General features: G+C 52.7%; 1 protein-coding gene across 1 annotated transcript in view; it reads right to left on the bottom strand.

Moving 5' to 3' along the window:
* MICALL1 (MICAL-like 1) overlaps positions 1-16,749 on the bottom strand; it is a 21,105-nt gene that overhangs the window by 1,751 nt on the left and 2,605 nt on the right. Inside the window, exons 2-13 of the mRNA XM_010005512.1 lie at positions 11,429-11,477; positions 9,448-9,589; positions 8,249-8,325; positions 7,353-7,543; positions 4,518-5,098; positions 3,938-3,997; positions 3,685-3,739; positions 2,476-2,858; positions 1,650-2,128; positions 1,027-1,161; positions 575-701; positions 127-217 (exon numbers count right to left, since the gene is read on the bottom strand). Coding sequence (XP_010003814.1) covers positions 127-217; positions 575-701; positions 1,027-1,161; positions 1,650-2,128; positions 2,476-2,858; positions 3,685-3,739; positions 3,938-3,997; positions 4,518-5,098; positions 7,353-7,543; positions 8,249-8,325; positions 9,448-9,589; positions 11,429-11,477 — 2,370 coding nt within the window. The remainder of the gene's footprint in view (positions 1-126; positions 218-574; positions 702-1,026; positions 1,162-1,649; positions 2,129-2,475; positions 2,859-3,684; positions 3,740-3,937; positions 3,998-4,517; positions 5,099-7,352; positions 7,544-8,248; positions 8,326-9,447; positions 9,590-11,428; positions 11,478-16,749) is intronic.

Raw genomic sequence — 16,749 nt, 5'->3', positions numbered from 1 at the left:
TCTTTCCCTCCCTTCTTCTGACAAGGAGGCAGTGTCAGCCTCTCCACAGAAGCACAATTTCAGGAGGGCTCAGATTGATCTCCCTGGAAGAGCATCAGTGCCCCCCATGTGCTTGCACACACTTACATGTAGATGAGCTCCGACTCGTGGCGCACCAGCATGTGCTTCTCATGGATGAGTTTGAACCAGTCCACCAGCAGGCTGTCCTCAGGGCTGTCTGCCAAGCAAAGGGACAATTCAGAGTCATCCTCAGCCCTGCTGGATCCCATTGCCCTGCAGCAGGATGGGCTCTGCCAAGCCAGGAGAGAGGCACTGGGATACAGCAAACCTGACCTCAGCCTATTCCTGAGCCCCAAAGAGACCTTAACTCTTCTTCAACCTGTTTCCATTCTAGGGACATCTCCATGTCTAGGGTATGTATGTGACCATACTTGGAGCCCAGCAGCACAGCCCCTTGTCCTCCTCCAACCTCAGCATCAGCAGGGAGGAAGTCATCACTGGTATCTCCTTGGCTGGACACAGGGCAGCCTAGGGTCTGTCCTGCCCATGCCCACAGACAGCCCGCCCCACATACCATTCTCAGCACTGCGAAGTTTTTCCTCCAAGGCCACCCCACGGTGCTCCAGCTGGTCCAGCTGATGCTCGATGGCATCCATCTCCCCATAGATGTCTTCCTCGGGGATGTACTGATCCGTCTGCACCTGCCAAACCACAAGGCAGAGACTTCCATTACCATCAACCAAGAGTTTCCAGCAGTAAACCTGAGGCTGGACAACACTAGTCGGACTGGGGAGACAACAGATCAACTCCTAAGTGTGGATCCAAAGATTGCCACCTCACTCTGGAGCAAAGGGAGAACACAGTGCTGCCATCAACAGCCTTGACACCAGCCACCCTCCACACTCACAGCCACCTGCTGCAATCCCTACCCACACGTGCATCAGCAGAGTGCATGTGCACAGCTACAGCCCTGGGGGACAGCAGAGAGCTGGCTTCCCCCCACCCTGTTCCCAAGGACCCTTTTACCTTGCGTTTGATCAGTGGGAAGCCGTGACCCGGGGCAGGAGGACGCACTGGCTTGGAGCCCTTGGGAGGTTTCTTTGCAGAGGGGGAGGCAGCAGGTGATGGCTTCCGGTTGAAGGGGTTCTCTTTGCAGGAAGACTGGAGAGGGGAGACAAAAGGAGATAGGTGAGGGTCCAGGAAAGGGAAGGGATATAGCCTCTCCAAAGCTGGGACCGAGCAGACAGGGCAGCCCTAGCATTTGTTCTGCCCCACACTGTCCTAGAGGAGGAACACAGCACTGATCTCCACCAGCAGCCTCACCATGGAGTAAAAACCAGGTGTGCTTCCATACAGCATCAGTTTCCAAGCTTCTTTCTGCTAAGGATGCTGAATTATTGTCCTTCATGGTTCCCTTCCTACTTGCCCTGACCACATGACATCCTGCCTCTGCTCTAGTACGTGGGGCAGGCAGAGTACGAGAAGAGCCACCATTTAATAAGCACATGCCCGAGGCTTGCTTTCAGGGGTTCACACACCAAACCTATCCAAGAGGCACACCTGGACTCAAGATCCCCACTGTGATGAAGTGGGGATGATGGGGAAGAAAAGCCTCCTTGATCTGAATGGGAGGAAGGTCACCATCTCACCTTCAGCTGTGGCTTGGGCGAGGAGGGTGTTCTAGGGCTCCCAGCACCCCCATCTGAAGCCAAGAGGATGGGTGTAGGGCTAGCCCCAGCAGGAGGCTTGGGGGGCAGCCGGCTGGGGCTGGTCTTTAGACTGCCAGTGGAGACACTCCTGCTGGTGAGCAAGGTGCTGGGCTGTGCCTCCCCACTGAAGCTGGCCAGCTCACTGGAGGAGGAGAAGGAGGAGTTGGTGGAGAGGCTGGCTGGGGCAGCAGGGCTTTCGCTGGAGGAGACACTGGCCAGTGGCTTGTCAGTGCTGGAGGTCTTGGTGGCCGTTGGTGTGTGGACAGTGGGCTCCGAGGAACTTTTGGGCACTGAGGCTTCATCGGTGTCACCCAGCACCTTGGATGAACTCTCAGAGTTGATGCTCTCGAGGCTGAGGGCTGGAGATGGGGTAGAGGATGATGGCTCAGAGTGTGACAGCCTGGAGATGGGGTGATGGGCTGCAAAGCAAAGGGAGAGAGAGCTCAGAGAAGAACAGGGGTCAGGCAGGAGTGAAGGGTAGAGTGGTATTTACTGGAGGCAGAGACAAGTGCAAAGGGAACCAGTGGCTGTCTGTCTTCAAAGAAGACAGAAGGGACCCTCCAGTGCAAAGGCTTGCCTCAAATGCTGTACTCCCGCTGTGGGCAGAGAGGACATGGCTAGGCAAGGCTAGCACAAGTCCCAGTACAACCATCACTGCATAGAGACCTGGCCTGGCAGGGTGATGCAGAGGCACCTGGGAAGTGGGAGCTTCCAAGGGGCTGCACAGGTCTTGTGGAGGAGGGATAAAGGAGTGGGGGAAGCTCACCTAGTGGGGAAGCATTGGGGGCTCGTGGAGCTGGCCGCTTCTTCATCTTTGGGCTGCTGGTGGGAGTGATGCCATACCAGGGGTGGAGAGGCTTGGCTGCAGTCTCACTCTGCTCCTGCTCAGGCGTGCTCTTTTGGGCAGCAGCACCCTCCTCTTCCTCCTCATCCTCCTCCTCAAAGGGGTTGTATGGTTTGGGCTCTGTGGCATCAGACCTGCTGTCCTCACTCCTGGCTTTCCCCACCTCCTCCCCATCCTCGTCCTCTGAAGCCCTACTCAGAATCTCATGGCTGCCTGGGGGAGGAGGGGGAGCCGGCTTCTTTTTGGGCTCTGCTTGCACTAAGGCCATCCATGGTGGGTCCTTGGCTCTCACAGCAGCTCCAGAACTGGGAAATGAAAAATGACAGATTGAGGTGGCAGGGAGCAGAGGCAAGCTGGGATGGTGAGGCACAGGGACAGGGATTTAGCCCTCAGGTGAAAGGGCACATGGAGCAGGATGTCTCCCATGCAAAAGCAGCTTTCTTATCCAGGGAAGGGTGGCCCTAGTCCTCCTGAGACACAAAGTTTTGTTCTCTGCAGGAAAACCTATGGGCATGCAGGGAGCACAGCCTGCTTGACTTACCTGCTGGCCCCAGTGTTTTGGTTTCTGAATATTACAGCCTCCATCTGCTAAGCAGCTGTAAAGGCTGAGCTTTATGGGCACAGCTGTTCTACCCTCCCCAAGACCAATCCCACGCCCTGCTCTGTTCCCCAGGCTGTGGATGGAGGGGGAGTTGAGTTCAGATACTTGTACCTCTTGATCCTACTCCTTTCCTACACTTCAGAGGGCTGTTCAACACCTTATAATCTGAGTGAGCATCACAGCTACTTCCTGCAGCTGGAAGCTGTGCTGCTCCTCTGGGGACACAGCCCACAGCAAGTCCACCCTACAGCTCAGTGAGGAAAGTGGCCATCACTTGCTGCACACAGCTAGCCACGGCAAACATGGGGTGCTTGTGCAACCTCCATCCCAAGAGCAGCCACGAATGAACCAACAACAAGGAGTTCCTGGGTAAGAGCCCAGGAGGTGTAAAGGTTGCAGCCAGAGAGTCACAATGTCCCTGCATTGGACCTTTCCTGGGACAAACCCTTCACAAGGGCAACAAGCATCCCCTTCTCAGCAAAAACAAGCAGGGCCATTTCAGAAGGCACTTGGCAGTCTGCATGTGTCACAGAAACACCTTCCTGAAGCCCTCAAACTTTTTACAAACCCTAAGAGACAAAGACCCTGGGAGATATGGACAAACACTGACAGCCTGACTGTACTGCACTGGCACCTGTTAGGTAAGGGAAGGGAGCTGGTCAGAGTCTACATCGTCCCATGAGCAGGGGCTGGTGGAGGTGGGAGGGGACACCATAGCTGAGCCATCCCCACAGCCCCACTCACTGTGGGGTTTGCAGGTGATCTGTGCACAGAAGGACGTACCGATCAGAGGAGCAGGGTCTCCCTCGGGGTTTTGGGACAGGGGGGCTGGCTTCAGGTACCCTACCTAGAAAGACATGGTCAGACAGTCACAACAGCAAAAGGACACGAAGAGATTAAATCAACATGAGGCAACTCTTAACACATCTCCTCACAGGAGGCTGGCTATTCCCACTCTGTGAAGACCTTGTGGCATTTCTTCCACAACCGGTGCAGTCAGTCAACCCCAAACATCCCTTTTGCCTTTATCTCCCCATCCCACACCGGGAGCTGCACCTGGAGAACTGATGTGCCCCTCTGTCCTCCCACCTGCAAACTGTTATAGCACTGCCACCTTCCCTCCACACTGGCAGCACCCTCTGGAGAGCTCTGGAAAAGTAGAAGGGAGCAGGCAGGCATGAAACCTAGCATTGCTCTCTCCGCTACTGGGATGGCTGGCAATCAAGGGCTCAGCCTCTAAGCCCGAGATTTATTTGGAGGCAGAAGGATACTGAGGAGCAACAAAACTCATCCAACCTGCTGTTGACCACCTTGGCTGCTGAGGAGGTGGAGGATAACCCCTGCTACCCCTGTGTTGTCTTACCATTCACCATGCCAGGCCCACACTCACTGCCATCGCCCTGGAGAGTGGACCTGGGCCGAGGGACAGGGTGTGAGGCTGGAGGGGAGAGTGCTGATGGATCAGTGGTCCTCCTTGGGGCAGGGGTGGGCCGTGTATCCCTGAGGCATCCATCCAGTGAGCTGGCTTTGTCCTGGGTGAGCACTGTGGGCTTGCTGGGAAGGGGAGGTCTGGGGGGAGTTTGGGAGATGGGCGCCTCGCTGCCTGCATGAGCAGGGGGCATCACTGTCTCTTCTTTGCTGGGTGTGCTGTCCTTCTCTGCTGGGCCAGATGGCACCTCTGCAGGCACCTGGGTTTCTGCCATGCTCTCCAGGGAGTCGGCATCATCCTTGCCCACCTCTGCTCCTGCTGGGAGGGCATCCTCACCCACACTGCCAGCCCCTGATTCAGTTCTTAGCTCTGGTGACTGTCGGTCTGGGCTGGTCCTCCTCTCTGCCTTTCCACTCATGGGCAATTTACCACGATGCTGTGTGCAGACAAATGTCCCCGCCTCTGGCCCGGGCTTGTATGACCCTGGGAGCAGCGTGCTGGAGCACTCCTTACACCTGACAGCAAGAAGAGAGAACCCCGTGAGACTGGGGACTCCATCCTGCCTCTCAAGGAAGGCAGTGCACCTGGGAGATCCCACCCCTGCTACTAAATCCTAGCATGGTCTTGGGGGAGTAACTTGGGAGAGGAACAGAGAAAAATCATCATGCCACTGTATGGTTACATGGGGAGTTCACAACTCAGAGACTGTATGCAATTGGGCTCCTCCTTCAACTTGGAAAGGACTCAATAGATGTGGAATTGCAACAGTTACTATTGAGATACAGCATGGTTTCCAGACCTTGAGAAGTAGAAACCCAGTTTTCCTGGAAAAGATGCAGCTGCTGGGGGGCAGGAGCTACAAGGTCAGAGGTGGCCCTGAGAGGGGGAGAGGGATCAACCATTCACAGACATGAAAAAGGAAGAAGTATCAATTAGAATTCAGGAGTTGGTTCAGAGCCAGCACAGGGAGGCTATGGGCTGCCTTGTGGAGGCCAAAGGTCCAAGTAGGTTACAGAACCATCAGACACATTTCGGGGAGGGAAGGGGAATAAACCACCTCCCCCCTAACTCTGCATATTAAATAAAGTTAGGCCACTTCTGACTCAGGAGATCTCTATGCTGGAGGCTTGAAGAGCAGTCAGGAGAAGCAGCATACAAGCCTAGCCTGGTGTCACCCTTGCTGGTGCTGACCATGGCTCCCACCAGGGTCACAGCATTTGGCTGGTAGGACGAGGGAATGACACAGTTGGGCAGTTCGTACGCTCCACCTTGCCTGCTGAAACTGGGCTAACAGCCTCCCTGTCCTTCACTGTCTGCCACATCTTCTTAGATCATCCACTCCTTCCCTACTGAGCCTTTGAATCCTCCCTAATGAAGCCCTTCAGGCACAAGTGTAATGCACAGCCCTGCCGACCAAGTCAGCCCTTTTCCACCAGGGAAGGGAGGTGGATAGCGTACATCAAAGACAGCCAAGGGCTAGGGGGCTGATCAAGCACTCCCATGAAAACCAAGCTTGTTCCTTCTTGTCTGAATACCTGGTGCTCATGGCACCGGACCGCCCTGCATGGCATGCTGACCGTTTTGGGTGAGGAATTCTGTTCTGGGTGTCCAGTTGACTGGGATTTCCTTTGAAATGCAGAGCACAAGCATGAGGACACAGGAGTTTTAGAGAGGAGCCTCATGAAATGAAGAGATGGCAAATTTGGACAAGAGGAGAAAGAGGTTTGTTTTCATTTTATCTCCATCAATCCACAGGGGATTTTGCCACAGGACTTTCCTAACCGAACAGCGCCTGTGAGGCAGCAAGGAATTAACTAATTAAATAAATAAATAAAGAACAAGAAAAGCATAAAGAGGCAAAACATTCCAGATAAAATTACAGGGATCTCTCACTACTCAGTCTGAAGGGCCATAAGCTGTGCCGAGGCAGACACGAAACCTTTCCTAGTCCTGGCCCATGAGCAATGCTGCACCTTCACCCTAAAGCCTCTGCTTTTGCTCCAGCTGCAGTTGGGAAGCTTGATGGGCCCCAGCTCAGCTCAGCCCCATCCTGCAATGCTGCTTCTATGACACATCCCCAGGTGGATTAGGCAGGAACTGTTTACACAGGTGAACGAGGCCTCCAGTATCTTCCCACTGGCTCAATATTTCTGTCCTCAGATGCCAGCTGCCCACTTGCCAGCTCTTGTTCTGTGGCCCACAGGGAAAATCTCATCATCACCCCTTCATCGTCAGAGCAGGGAAAGCAAAGTGAAATGACTTCACAGGCACTGCAGGTAAGGACCTGTGCCCAGGGAGTAACCACAGAGCTGCTGACATCTAATCCCTCATTCCTCAGTTTGGTAACAATCTACAGCTATTCACATGCTCCCCTGAGAGCTCAGCACCACCCCAGGCAGCGTGGGAGCCTGTATATCCAGTTGAGGACATGGGCGTAGGTGGAAGGAGGTCTGTAGGATGATGTCCTGGCTTAGACCTCATCGGAAGGTAGTGGGGGGGTTCTAGGTAGGCAGGTGCAAGAGGCAGAGAATCCAGGTTTACGGAGGTGGGAGAAGCACCAAGGGCTGGGATATCAGGTCAGTGAGATGGGAAAGTGCAAGAGAGCAGGGAGTAGAGGAGGCAAGCAGCACAGGGCTGGACATGAGGGGCAAGTCGGATCTCTGGGACAGGAGGCTGATGGGAAAAAGGGACCCTCCACTATCACTTTGGGCACGGTCACTGATGCCCCACGATCACCCAAGGATCGTGCCATGCCATGCCATGCCATACCTGAAGCACTGGCGGTGGTAGAGCTTGCCCTCGGCCAGGTAGCGCTGGACCAGGTGGACGTGCTGCCGGCAGGCCGTGCAGGTGCTGCTGAGCGTGCTGCGCTGGGACCGCTCCGACGGGTCCAGGGGGGCATTGTCCTGAGACACAACACACAGGGAGCTCAGGGTGGGGGTCACCAGCTGCTCCCCAGCCTCACGGCTCCTCCAGGGCAGCTGCTCCCTGTGCAAGTCCCAGCAGCTGAGTGCCTGTGGCACAGCTCGGGGGCTGAGCTCAGGGGCTGGCAATGCACACAACAGCTGCCCCCCAGGCCAGACGCAGGCAGGCTGCCTCTTCCCAAATTAGAATGGGCTACTCCAGAACATGCCTTGCTCCTATCTAGGGCTGAAGAGCTGTAGAAGGGACCAATCTAAACCTCAGGCAGTAGGGACCTTCAAGAGCAAGCCCCTCTCTTGGCAGAACGTGCCCTCCCAGACATCTGCTAAAACCAGAAATAAAGAACGAAGCAAGAGAAAAAAAATCTTTTATGCTCTTCTAATGCCACATTCTTGCTCCTTCCTCATCTACAGGGTTATCCTCCCATCAGAAGGGCAGTGCTTGTGCCTTGGGTAGCTCAAGAAACCATCTGGAACCAATCCACCCAATCTTTTTCCTGCCATTAACAAATTCCAGTCCACAGACTCCTAGAGAGAAATCACTCTATCAGCTGGGTCCCTCAAGGCACCAAAATCCCAAACACCTCTCCCACCCCCAAATACACTGGCAGCCCCTTGCAAAGATCCCCTTGCTTTGACAGGCTCTCTCCAAATTCCTCACCCACAGCACAGGGGCACCACTGTCTCTGGCTGGCTTTGAATCAAGAAATGGGGTACCTGTGGTGCTGGGGAACTCTCAGCTGCATCCACAGGCTTCTGGTGGGACAGCAGAGGAGGTGAGGAGGCAGCAGCTGGGTGCTTCATAGGCGGAGGGACTCTGGCTGGAGGCAGAAAGCAAGGAGGATCAGGCACCCAGAGGAGCAATGACTCACACCACCCATGTGGGGGAAGGGGAGGGGAAGAATAAAATAAAATCATCCAGCCTTGTGACATAGGATGGGACTTGCCGCTCCCGACACTTCAGTGAGTATTTTAGGTGGAAGAGACAAACACAATCTAATAATGGGTTGGCTGCAAGGCTGCCATAGAGCCTGGCCCTCTGCTGTGCATCCCCTTCTGTGGCCCAGAGACACCAGCCTCTCACTGTGATTTGGTTTACATATCAAATGCTGCTTGGCTTGGCTTCCTTGTAACCAACTCCCTAAGCAATGCTTACAGCCCAGAGCACTCTGGTAGCTGCTGATGTATTGTTGTGACCCACCAGGCCCCAGGGCTTCCAGGCTGTCAGCAGGTCTGCAAAGCATCTCCCTTGCCCATTAGGGCTGGCACTTACAGACCAGTCCCCAGTGGGAGCACTCAGCTGGGAGGCCAGCATTCTAGGAGAAGTACAAGCATGCAGAAGACATACATCTGATGTTGTGGCTAGAGAGTGGAGCAGAGGAGACCTGGAGCCCTTGTCTCCCCTCAGGAGGGATGCCCTGGAAGAGCAGCACACAGCTCAGGTTGCAGTGGCAAGGATAGATGAGCTGATTCAAGACACTCCACCCTGGCTCCCCTCCTTCTGTCCTCCAGTCTCTTCACACTTAGCAGATGTGATAAAAAATAGCTGTGGTAGGCGGGTTTCCTATCTAGCTTTCTCCCATCTTATTGGGTTAAAGCAGCTCACAAAGGGGTCTGATGAGCACCAGGGGTGGTGGCCCAACCCAAGCGGCAGGAATGCAGAGCAGAGGGAGGAGAAACAAGGCGTTCCTCTTTACTCTCTGAAGCCCGGGCTATTAAATCACTCCACACCTCTTGTGAAACCTTGCCCAACTCCAGTCCCTGCTCCCTGCCTTCCTCAGCAGCACCAGCAAGACCCAGGAGAGTCAGGTACTACACACTCCTCTCCTCGTTTCCACAAACACACACGGCTCCCATTTGCCAGAGGAAGGAGGAAGCAGAGGATAAGGATGGGTTGTCAAGTGGGGGCAAACTGGAAGCTAGAGGGGTGGGAGGACACTCACCTTGGCTGGGGTTGTTGAAATGGTTGTAATACTGAGACACGTAAGTCATAATGCTGAGGCAGTCTGGGACTTTCATGGAGACCATGTCATTGGGATCTAGCAGGGCTGGAATGCCCAGCTCCCGCTCTGCCAATTCAAAGGCCTGCAGGAACAGCAGAGAGAGGTGCTAAGGAGAGAAAACTGATGCTCTCTGAAAAATAACACACAAATCAAATTGGAAGGACCCTGGGGAAGGTTAAGTAGTAAGCCTATGGCATCCCTGATGGACAGAGGGATTTGACTCGAAAGGTGACATCAGAAGCAAGGGAACAAGTTGCTGCAGCTGCCTTTTCCTCCAAGTCTCTTTCAGCTGCCTGTGCCTCTGCAGCTCCCACATGAGGAGTCCTGGCAGTTGGCTGCTGCACTGGGACAGGGAGGGTAACTCTAAGGAAGTCTCAGTTTCCACTGGAAAAAAAATCCCAGTGTTATTTCAACCTGTGAAACCACTGCCCCCACACAAGAGCCCAGCAGAGCCTTGGCTAGCACCGTGAAGGGCTTAGAGCTGGCAGATACTTCCAGCCAAACACCAGCTCTAGTGAGCAGTGTCCCTGGCCTCCCCAAATGCTCACCCCACAGAAACACCAGCTTTGTCCATCCTTTCATGCTCAGGGGTGTCACGTCTTTCCCCTCCACAGTTAACACAGCCATCCCAGCTCAACAGCCAGCAGCCTGTCATGCACAAGCCACTTCAGCACCTCCCTGTGTCTCAGCAAGCAGAAATGTCAAGGATATTGTGATAAGAAGCACTCAGCTCCTACAACTGCATACATGGCTATTTGAAAGGAAGGAGGGAAGGAGTAAAACAGCTGTTTGAGAGCTTTCCACTTAGCAGCATATGTGGATTATGGGCTATGGTCTGCCCATCAGGCTGCTGTGCCAAAGGCACTTGCATTAATCTCCAAGGGAGAGGGGATGCAAGGCTATGGCAGGGACTAAAGAGAAAGCAAGTCAGGAGAGGCTGAGAGTGGTGGGGGTGCTGAATGGGGAGGTACCAGGTGCAGGGTGTGGGTAAGGACTGAAGGTGCCTGGTCTCTGGGGCACAAAATGCTGTGCAGGGTGTGGGATCTAAAGAAAAGGAATGGAGAAATAAATTACAATGGATTTTTCTGGTAACTGGGGGTGTAAAATGCCCCTGTGGACACCCAGCTCTGCTCAGCCTGGCTTTAACGTGGTGCTTCAGACTGAGCCTTGCTGAACACGGGCTGCAAGGAGCAGGGAGCAAGGAGAGACCCCAGCTTAGGGGTCGCTAACAGGGCAAGAAACCTATTGTGGGAAACCTTGAATGGGAAAAGCTGCTAATGGCTGAAAGGGGCCAACTGGAAAGCCAGGACCCAACTAGAGACCCCTAAATCTGAAAACCCAAATGACCTAGATCAACTCATTTTGGGAAGGTGATGGTAATGTGTTTCCACAGACTATCAGATGGACTCTGCAGCAATTAGGTCTTTCCTTGAGTCAAAAAACCAAAGCTGTTGCTGCTCTGTCCTACCCCTAGCCTCTGGGGTTGGGCATCTCCCTATTCCCCACTGCCTGTGTCTGCTGTTGGCTCCAGCCATCCCAAGCAGGAGGGGAACGTTGCAGACCAGTCTAAGTTCAGCAGGATCTTCCTCTTTGCTTCTTCCTGAAGTAAAACTAGCTTCCTGCTTCTGTTGCCTGCAAGTCTGGAACAACTGAGGTCAAGAAGGTGTTGCACCATTTTAACCTTCACCTGAGATATTGTCTTGGCAACTATCAGGATAACTATCTTATCTTCTCTTTGGTACAGGCTGGAAGCTGATGTTTCAGATTCCCTTATATTTCCCAAGAAGCTCCTCTCTGTCGCTTAAAAATACAGATTGTTCTTACACTCTCGCCACTGTCACGAAGTCCTCCCACACTACATAACCTCCATCAAGTCATCCTCATGCCCCTTCCTTATTTGCACAGCATAACGGCGACTTACCAAGCGGTTATTCTCATAGACATCATCCTTGGAGAGAGAATCAAAGTCTCTGAAATGAGAAAGCACAAAAAAACCACATGAGGTCAAGAGGGAAAGTGCCCCAATGCCACCACACACAGGTTCTCAGGACAGCCAACGTTACAACAACTCAATATCTGAGATCTTAGATAAATAAAACCTTGACAAAGCAAATTTCAGGTTGTAAAGAGACAAAGAATCCAAAAGAAAATTGCAATTAAAAAAAGAAAGCAAGTCCCAAAAGGGTGGTGACCAGGAAATGAAAATGTTGTTCTCATCTCTCATTACCTGCTGCTTCTGCCCTTGAGAGTAAGGCCTGCAGAAATACCAGGGCCACTTTCCTATTAGCACCACACATCACTGCACTGAAGAGTGCACAAAACTGTGCTGATTTTATCCCTCCAAGGCCTGGTACCAGCACAACAGCAGGTTGCAGGGGAAGCAGATCCTCCACCTCAAAAGAAAAAGCTACCTGCACTAGGTCTCTCCCTTCTATCTCTTCTATGCGGGTCCTTAGGCAAACCTCCCTGCACCACCTGAAATTATCTGAGGTCACTCCAGGATCTGGGCTGACAAAGGTCTTAAACTGCACTTCTGTCCTTGTTTGCTCCCCAAGACTCAGCAAACCGTCCTCAGCCACAGCCTTCACAGCGAGACAGCTTGCTGAACACAGGGGGCTCAGGGCACAGAGAGGAACCCCAGCAGTTCCCAACCTGGGCATTTCGTGGTATTTCACCTGTTTCCTTGGAACCCTTCAGGGGATCAACTCAGCTCAGCCACAAGGATCAACTAGCTTCAGGGATCAACTGCCTTCATCAGATGGTAGAGAATTAAAGCAGGTTTTCAGTAAAGGGGGAGAAATACAGGAAGGAGTTAGTTCTGCCTTTTGCATGTGCGTGTGGGTATAATGTGTGAAAACAGCATCATTCTAAACTGATTACAGCCTCTTCCTGCCAAGGATCTCAGCTGTGCTACCAAAAAAACCCCCATGCAGCAGCGTGGGGTGCCTGCAAGCTGGATGCACAGAGAACACAGTCCAGAGAGGTCCATAGTCAGGTGAAGTTGCCCCAATGGCCCAGAGAGAGGTGCCAAAGCCTGGGAGACCAACCAGGAAAGACAATTCACATCAGAGGGGGCAGGACATCTGTCCCCCATCCCAAAGGCGTTGTGCAGGAATTGGGCAAGACTGTAAAACCACAGCCACAGGCCCAAAGAGAGGTGCCCCTTCCTCCATCCTCCTTGGGATTTTGCCTCTTCCTGTACGGCAGACCCAACCCACCCCGGCCACGCGCCACAGGGCAACCGGCCCCTTCCCGAAGCCCCTCACCCGTGTTTCCCAACGCCGCAGAGGAAGCCTGTGATGAGGTCAGGGAGATTTTCCCAGCTGCCTGCGCCACGAAAAACTGACACTTCCTCCGTTCAAAAGCAAGAGGCTGCTGGTGCCATTTCCCCCCAAGAAGAATGAAGCTGAAGCTGCTCGCTGCAGCAGACACGCTGGAGACGGGCTGGACCTTCTGCTCTGTGTTAGGCACCTTCTGAAAGCTCATGTAAATAACATGCACAGAGCTCAGCCTGGTGAAAATACTGCAACTTCTCCCTCTCTACACGCTGGTGAGAAAAGGCTTCAGCCACAGCCTTTGCTTTGATGTGAAAACTAGTGCCTTTTTTGTATTTATGACTAGTTTCCACTGGGAGATGTTATTTCCCTAAGTCTTTTTTGTTTTGTTTTGCTTTTGCTTAGAGAACTCCTCTAACCTTGATGGTTTTTTTGTTTTGGTTTGGTTTTGTTCTCTTTTTAAAGAAAATCCCAGTTTGGGAACACAGGAGAAGCGATGACAGCAAAGCTGATATATCAACTGCCCTCTAAACATTCATGACCTTCCTTTTGAATGCACTCACTTTCAGGATATGGGAGTGGTGCAGCTGGAACCTTGAAGACTCCTTGGTGGCCTGGGCTGGGAGAACATTTTTTGACAGAAAAAAACATGACGTCCATTGCAATCGGCCCCAGTGAACCAAAGCTGTTTTAGTAAACCAAGGCAAATCTGCCTGGGAAAGCAGATGCCAGCAGAGAGGACATGAAGCTCAAGAGGTAACCAAGCAGCAAAGAAATAGATTTTTTCCATAAATGTAAGGCTGCAGACTCTCAGCTTTCCCTGGGATATTGAAGTCCACCAGTACAGGGCCCCAGGGATCACAGTCTGTTCAGTCACTCTCCGCTGTATTTTCCAGCTCCCTCTCCAAACAAACCAAGCAGGACCTCACCGATCTCCATCACTCCCAAGATGGACACTCCCACATGCTGCTCTGTTGTGTGGCACCCCTGTGGCTCCAGGCATATTCCTGGCATGTGCAAGGAGCATGGCCTGTCAGGCATGGGAGAAAGACACCACATACATACCCCTTTCCTCTCTGTAAACTGCCTCCTCTGCAGAAAGACCAGAACTTGCCATCTCGCAGCTCTGTGACATGTGGCTGCATGTCACATTATTTCCTTGCCCTGATCTCAGCAGTTTTTCATCTAGCCCTGCTCAGGCTCCTCTCCCAACAACCTACCAGTCCAAGGGATCAGATGTAAGAATCATTGAGACTCTCTGGCTATCCCAGTTGAACAACTGCCTTGACTCTGCAAACCCCAGCAAACCCCTGGAGTAATACTTCCATGCAAATAACATCCCAAGCGCTTACCTAATTAGATACATACAGAGCCACTAAGCACTCCGGGGTTTAGGGCAGCTGCCAGGGAGCACAGCAGACCCAGGGAAGGGGGAAGGGTGCGCCGTCCGGCTAAAACCAGAGCAAATTCCTGGATTCCTCAAGTATAAATCATGAGCACTTTAAACGGCAGGACTGCATAATAAGCCCTTCAGGTTTCCAGGTCTTGTCAGGGAAACGCAGGCAGTACATGGGAAGGAACAAATGAGATTTGTGATCCTGCCTGTAACCAAACCCACGGCCCTAGGGACACAAAACAGCATTTCTCACACACGGCTCTCATCTCCTGTTCTCCTCAAGCCTCCATCTCTCTCAGCACTCAAAAGGCATGTGCCATGATCTCTTATTCTTCTTTCTCCCGAATGCCAAGAACCTTCCCTGAGCTCCAGGGAGTCTGCACAGCTTGGGATGCTGAAAGATGCCTTTTGCTTCACTAAGCTGCAGCAAATGCCTTGTAAACACTAATTTCATGCTGTAGATTTCTACAGCACTGAGCACACAAACTCAGTAATCCCTACAGCCCACTGTCAAGTTGGCCTAGATGCTTCTAGATTAACTGACAAGGGAAAAGAAGAGATTAAATGTCTTGCCTTGAGATCACACAGTGCAGTCGGAAGCTAAACCCAGGGTTCCCCTTTCCCCAATGGAGAGAGAGAGGTGGTGAGACCAGGTGAGGTGTGTACAGCAGCAGAGCTGAAATCAGGGACTTTCACAGTTCAACACACAGGTCCCACGGGTACGGACCTCATCCCTGGTGGTCAGTTTAAGACACCTTTAGCTGGATTCAACAGACACTGAGCACTTGCAGTTTAGTTCTTTCATCAATTTTTTTTAAAAAACCAACCCTCTAGTAGTTCTAAGAGCTCTGCAAAAGCTGCTCTGAACCTCTCCAGGGGAGCACCCCTCTGATACCACCTGCCTTTTTTCAAGGCAATCATGTTAAAAATGCAGAAAACTGTTCTGAGCCTCACTTGCCTGTATGGGCTTTCAGGACAGCCTCTTCCCCAGCCTGTCACCTACCAGCACAGCAGTGCAAGAGGGGTGTGTCCGGACACGGTCAAGACAACCAGGAGAGACCAACAGCCACCACAGCATGTACAGAAAGCCCAGAGGCTCACACTGCCAGAGAAGTGGTGTCACACAGGTAGAGCAGAGAGCTCCAGCTGATCTCTTGTATGGATGGATGTGCTCATTCCTCTCCTCTGTGATCCAAGGGGAAGGCAGCAGGAAGTGGGGAAGCAGCCGAGCACAGAGGAACTTCAACCTTTGGGAAGCAGCATGGCCAGGAAAGCCTTGCACTAAGAAAGCCCACGCCAGGTCAGAAATGCACTCACAGATCCCTGCCAAGTCCCATTACTGGGCTGACTGAAAGCACTTTAGAAGAAAAGAAGGGCAACCACTTTTCCTCAGCTGTCAGGAGATTTACTGACTCTGATCCGATCCTCCCACTTCCAAATTGGGATAGGCTGAAGAAGCTGGAATCAGATGAAATGATGCTACTCTCCTGACCACCCTCGGAAAATCTTTCTACAACATGCCATGTCCTTGTAAGGCCCTGGGCTTTGTCTCTACAACACAGCTCATGCAGAGGACCTGTGAAGAATTTATTTAGGACATCTGCCAGGAGCAGATTTAAGCCCACTGACAACCTAAGGCTGCTGTTTAATGGGATGGCAAATATGGTTAACGTGAAAGCATCGGGTGGCTTTAGTGATGTTCATCGTAAGCTTTTGCTGAACCTCTGGTTTTCAGCTCCTAGCTACTGTGCCACTTACAAAAAAGAAATAAATTAAAATTTCAGAAAAACAGGAATGGCCAAATATTCCTGCCCTGAATTTGCCTCTTCCCCTCCAGCAGCCTTGCAACTGCTAACATTTTCAGATGCCCTATCCTGTCTGGTCAGAACGAGCCATTCCACATGGGACCTGCTTGTCCACGCAGCTCCCTCAAGACCCAGAGTGATGCAAAGCCATGGCAGATCTCGGCTCTTGGTGGTTCCCAAACACCACGCTCAGGGTTTCTGTGGCAGCTCCCTGAAGCACAGCAGTTCAGTTTCTAGCCTACCTGTTCAGCTCCCGCTTGCAAGAGCACAGGCCTGTTTTGCCCTCTCATGGGCACAGCAGCTCCGCAGCGGAGTCACTGACAATCCTCTGCCTGTTGTGACAAAAGACCATCCCAGGGCCAGCTCAGAAAAGAGGATTTGGTTAATTCAGGCAACCTCAGAGGAAGAACCACAAGTCCCAGGGCAAAACGTGACAGGGGACGCACAGCCCAGCTTTGCTGATGGGTAAGGAGCACGTGCCCCCTTGGAGGCATGGCGAGGTGGGGCGATGCCTACCTGGATTGCAAGGGCTGCCAAAGATTAGAGCAGACAGCAGGAGGATTCCCAGCAGCGCAGGATTATGGCGGCAGGTTGGGGCAGATTCCTTCCAGCAGCTCAGCCAGTTTCTCCAGCCTGACACCGTGCCCCCAAGCAATCCCAAACTCACCAGCTGCCTCTTGAAACTCACATTCCACCTCAGAGCCATCCTGCAGATGGGAGGCTGGTGGAGGAGGCTCAACTCCTAGCCATTTGCTGAGGGAGGCCA

This window comes from Chaetura pelagica, unplaced genomic scaffold (assembly GCF_000747805.2).
Source record: "Chaetura pelagica isolate M959 unplaced genomic scaffold, ChaPel_1.0 scaffold530, whole genome shotgun sequence".
Classification (NCBI taxonomy): Eukaryota; Metazoa; Chordata; class Aves; order Apodiformes; family Apodidae; genus Chaetura; species Chaetura pelagica.
Note: the sequence above shows the minus strand (reverse complement) of the source record. Positions and strands in the feature narration are given on the sequence as shown.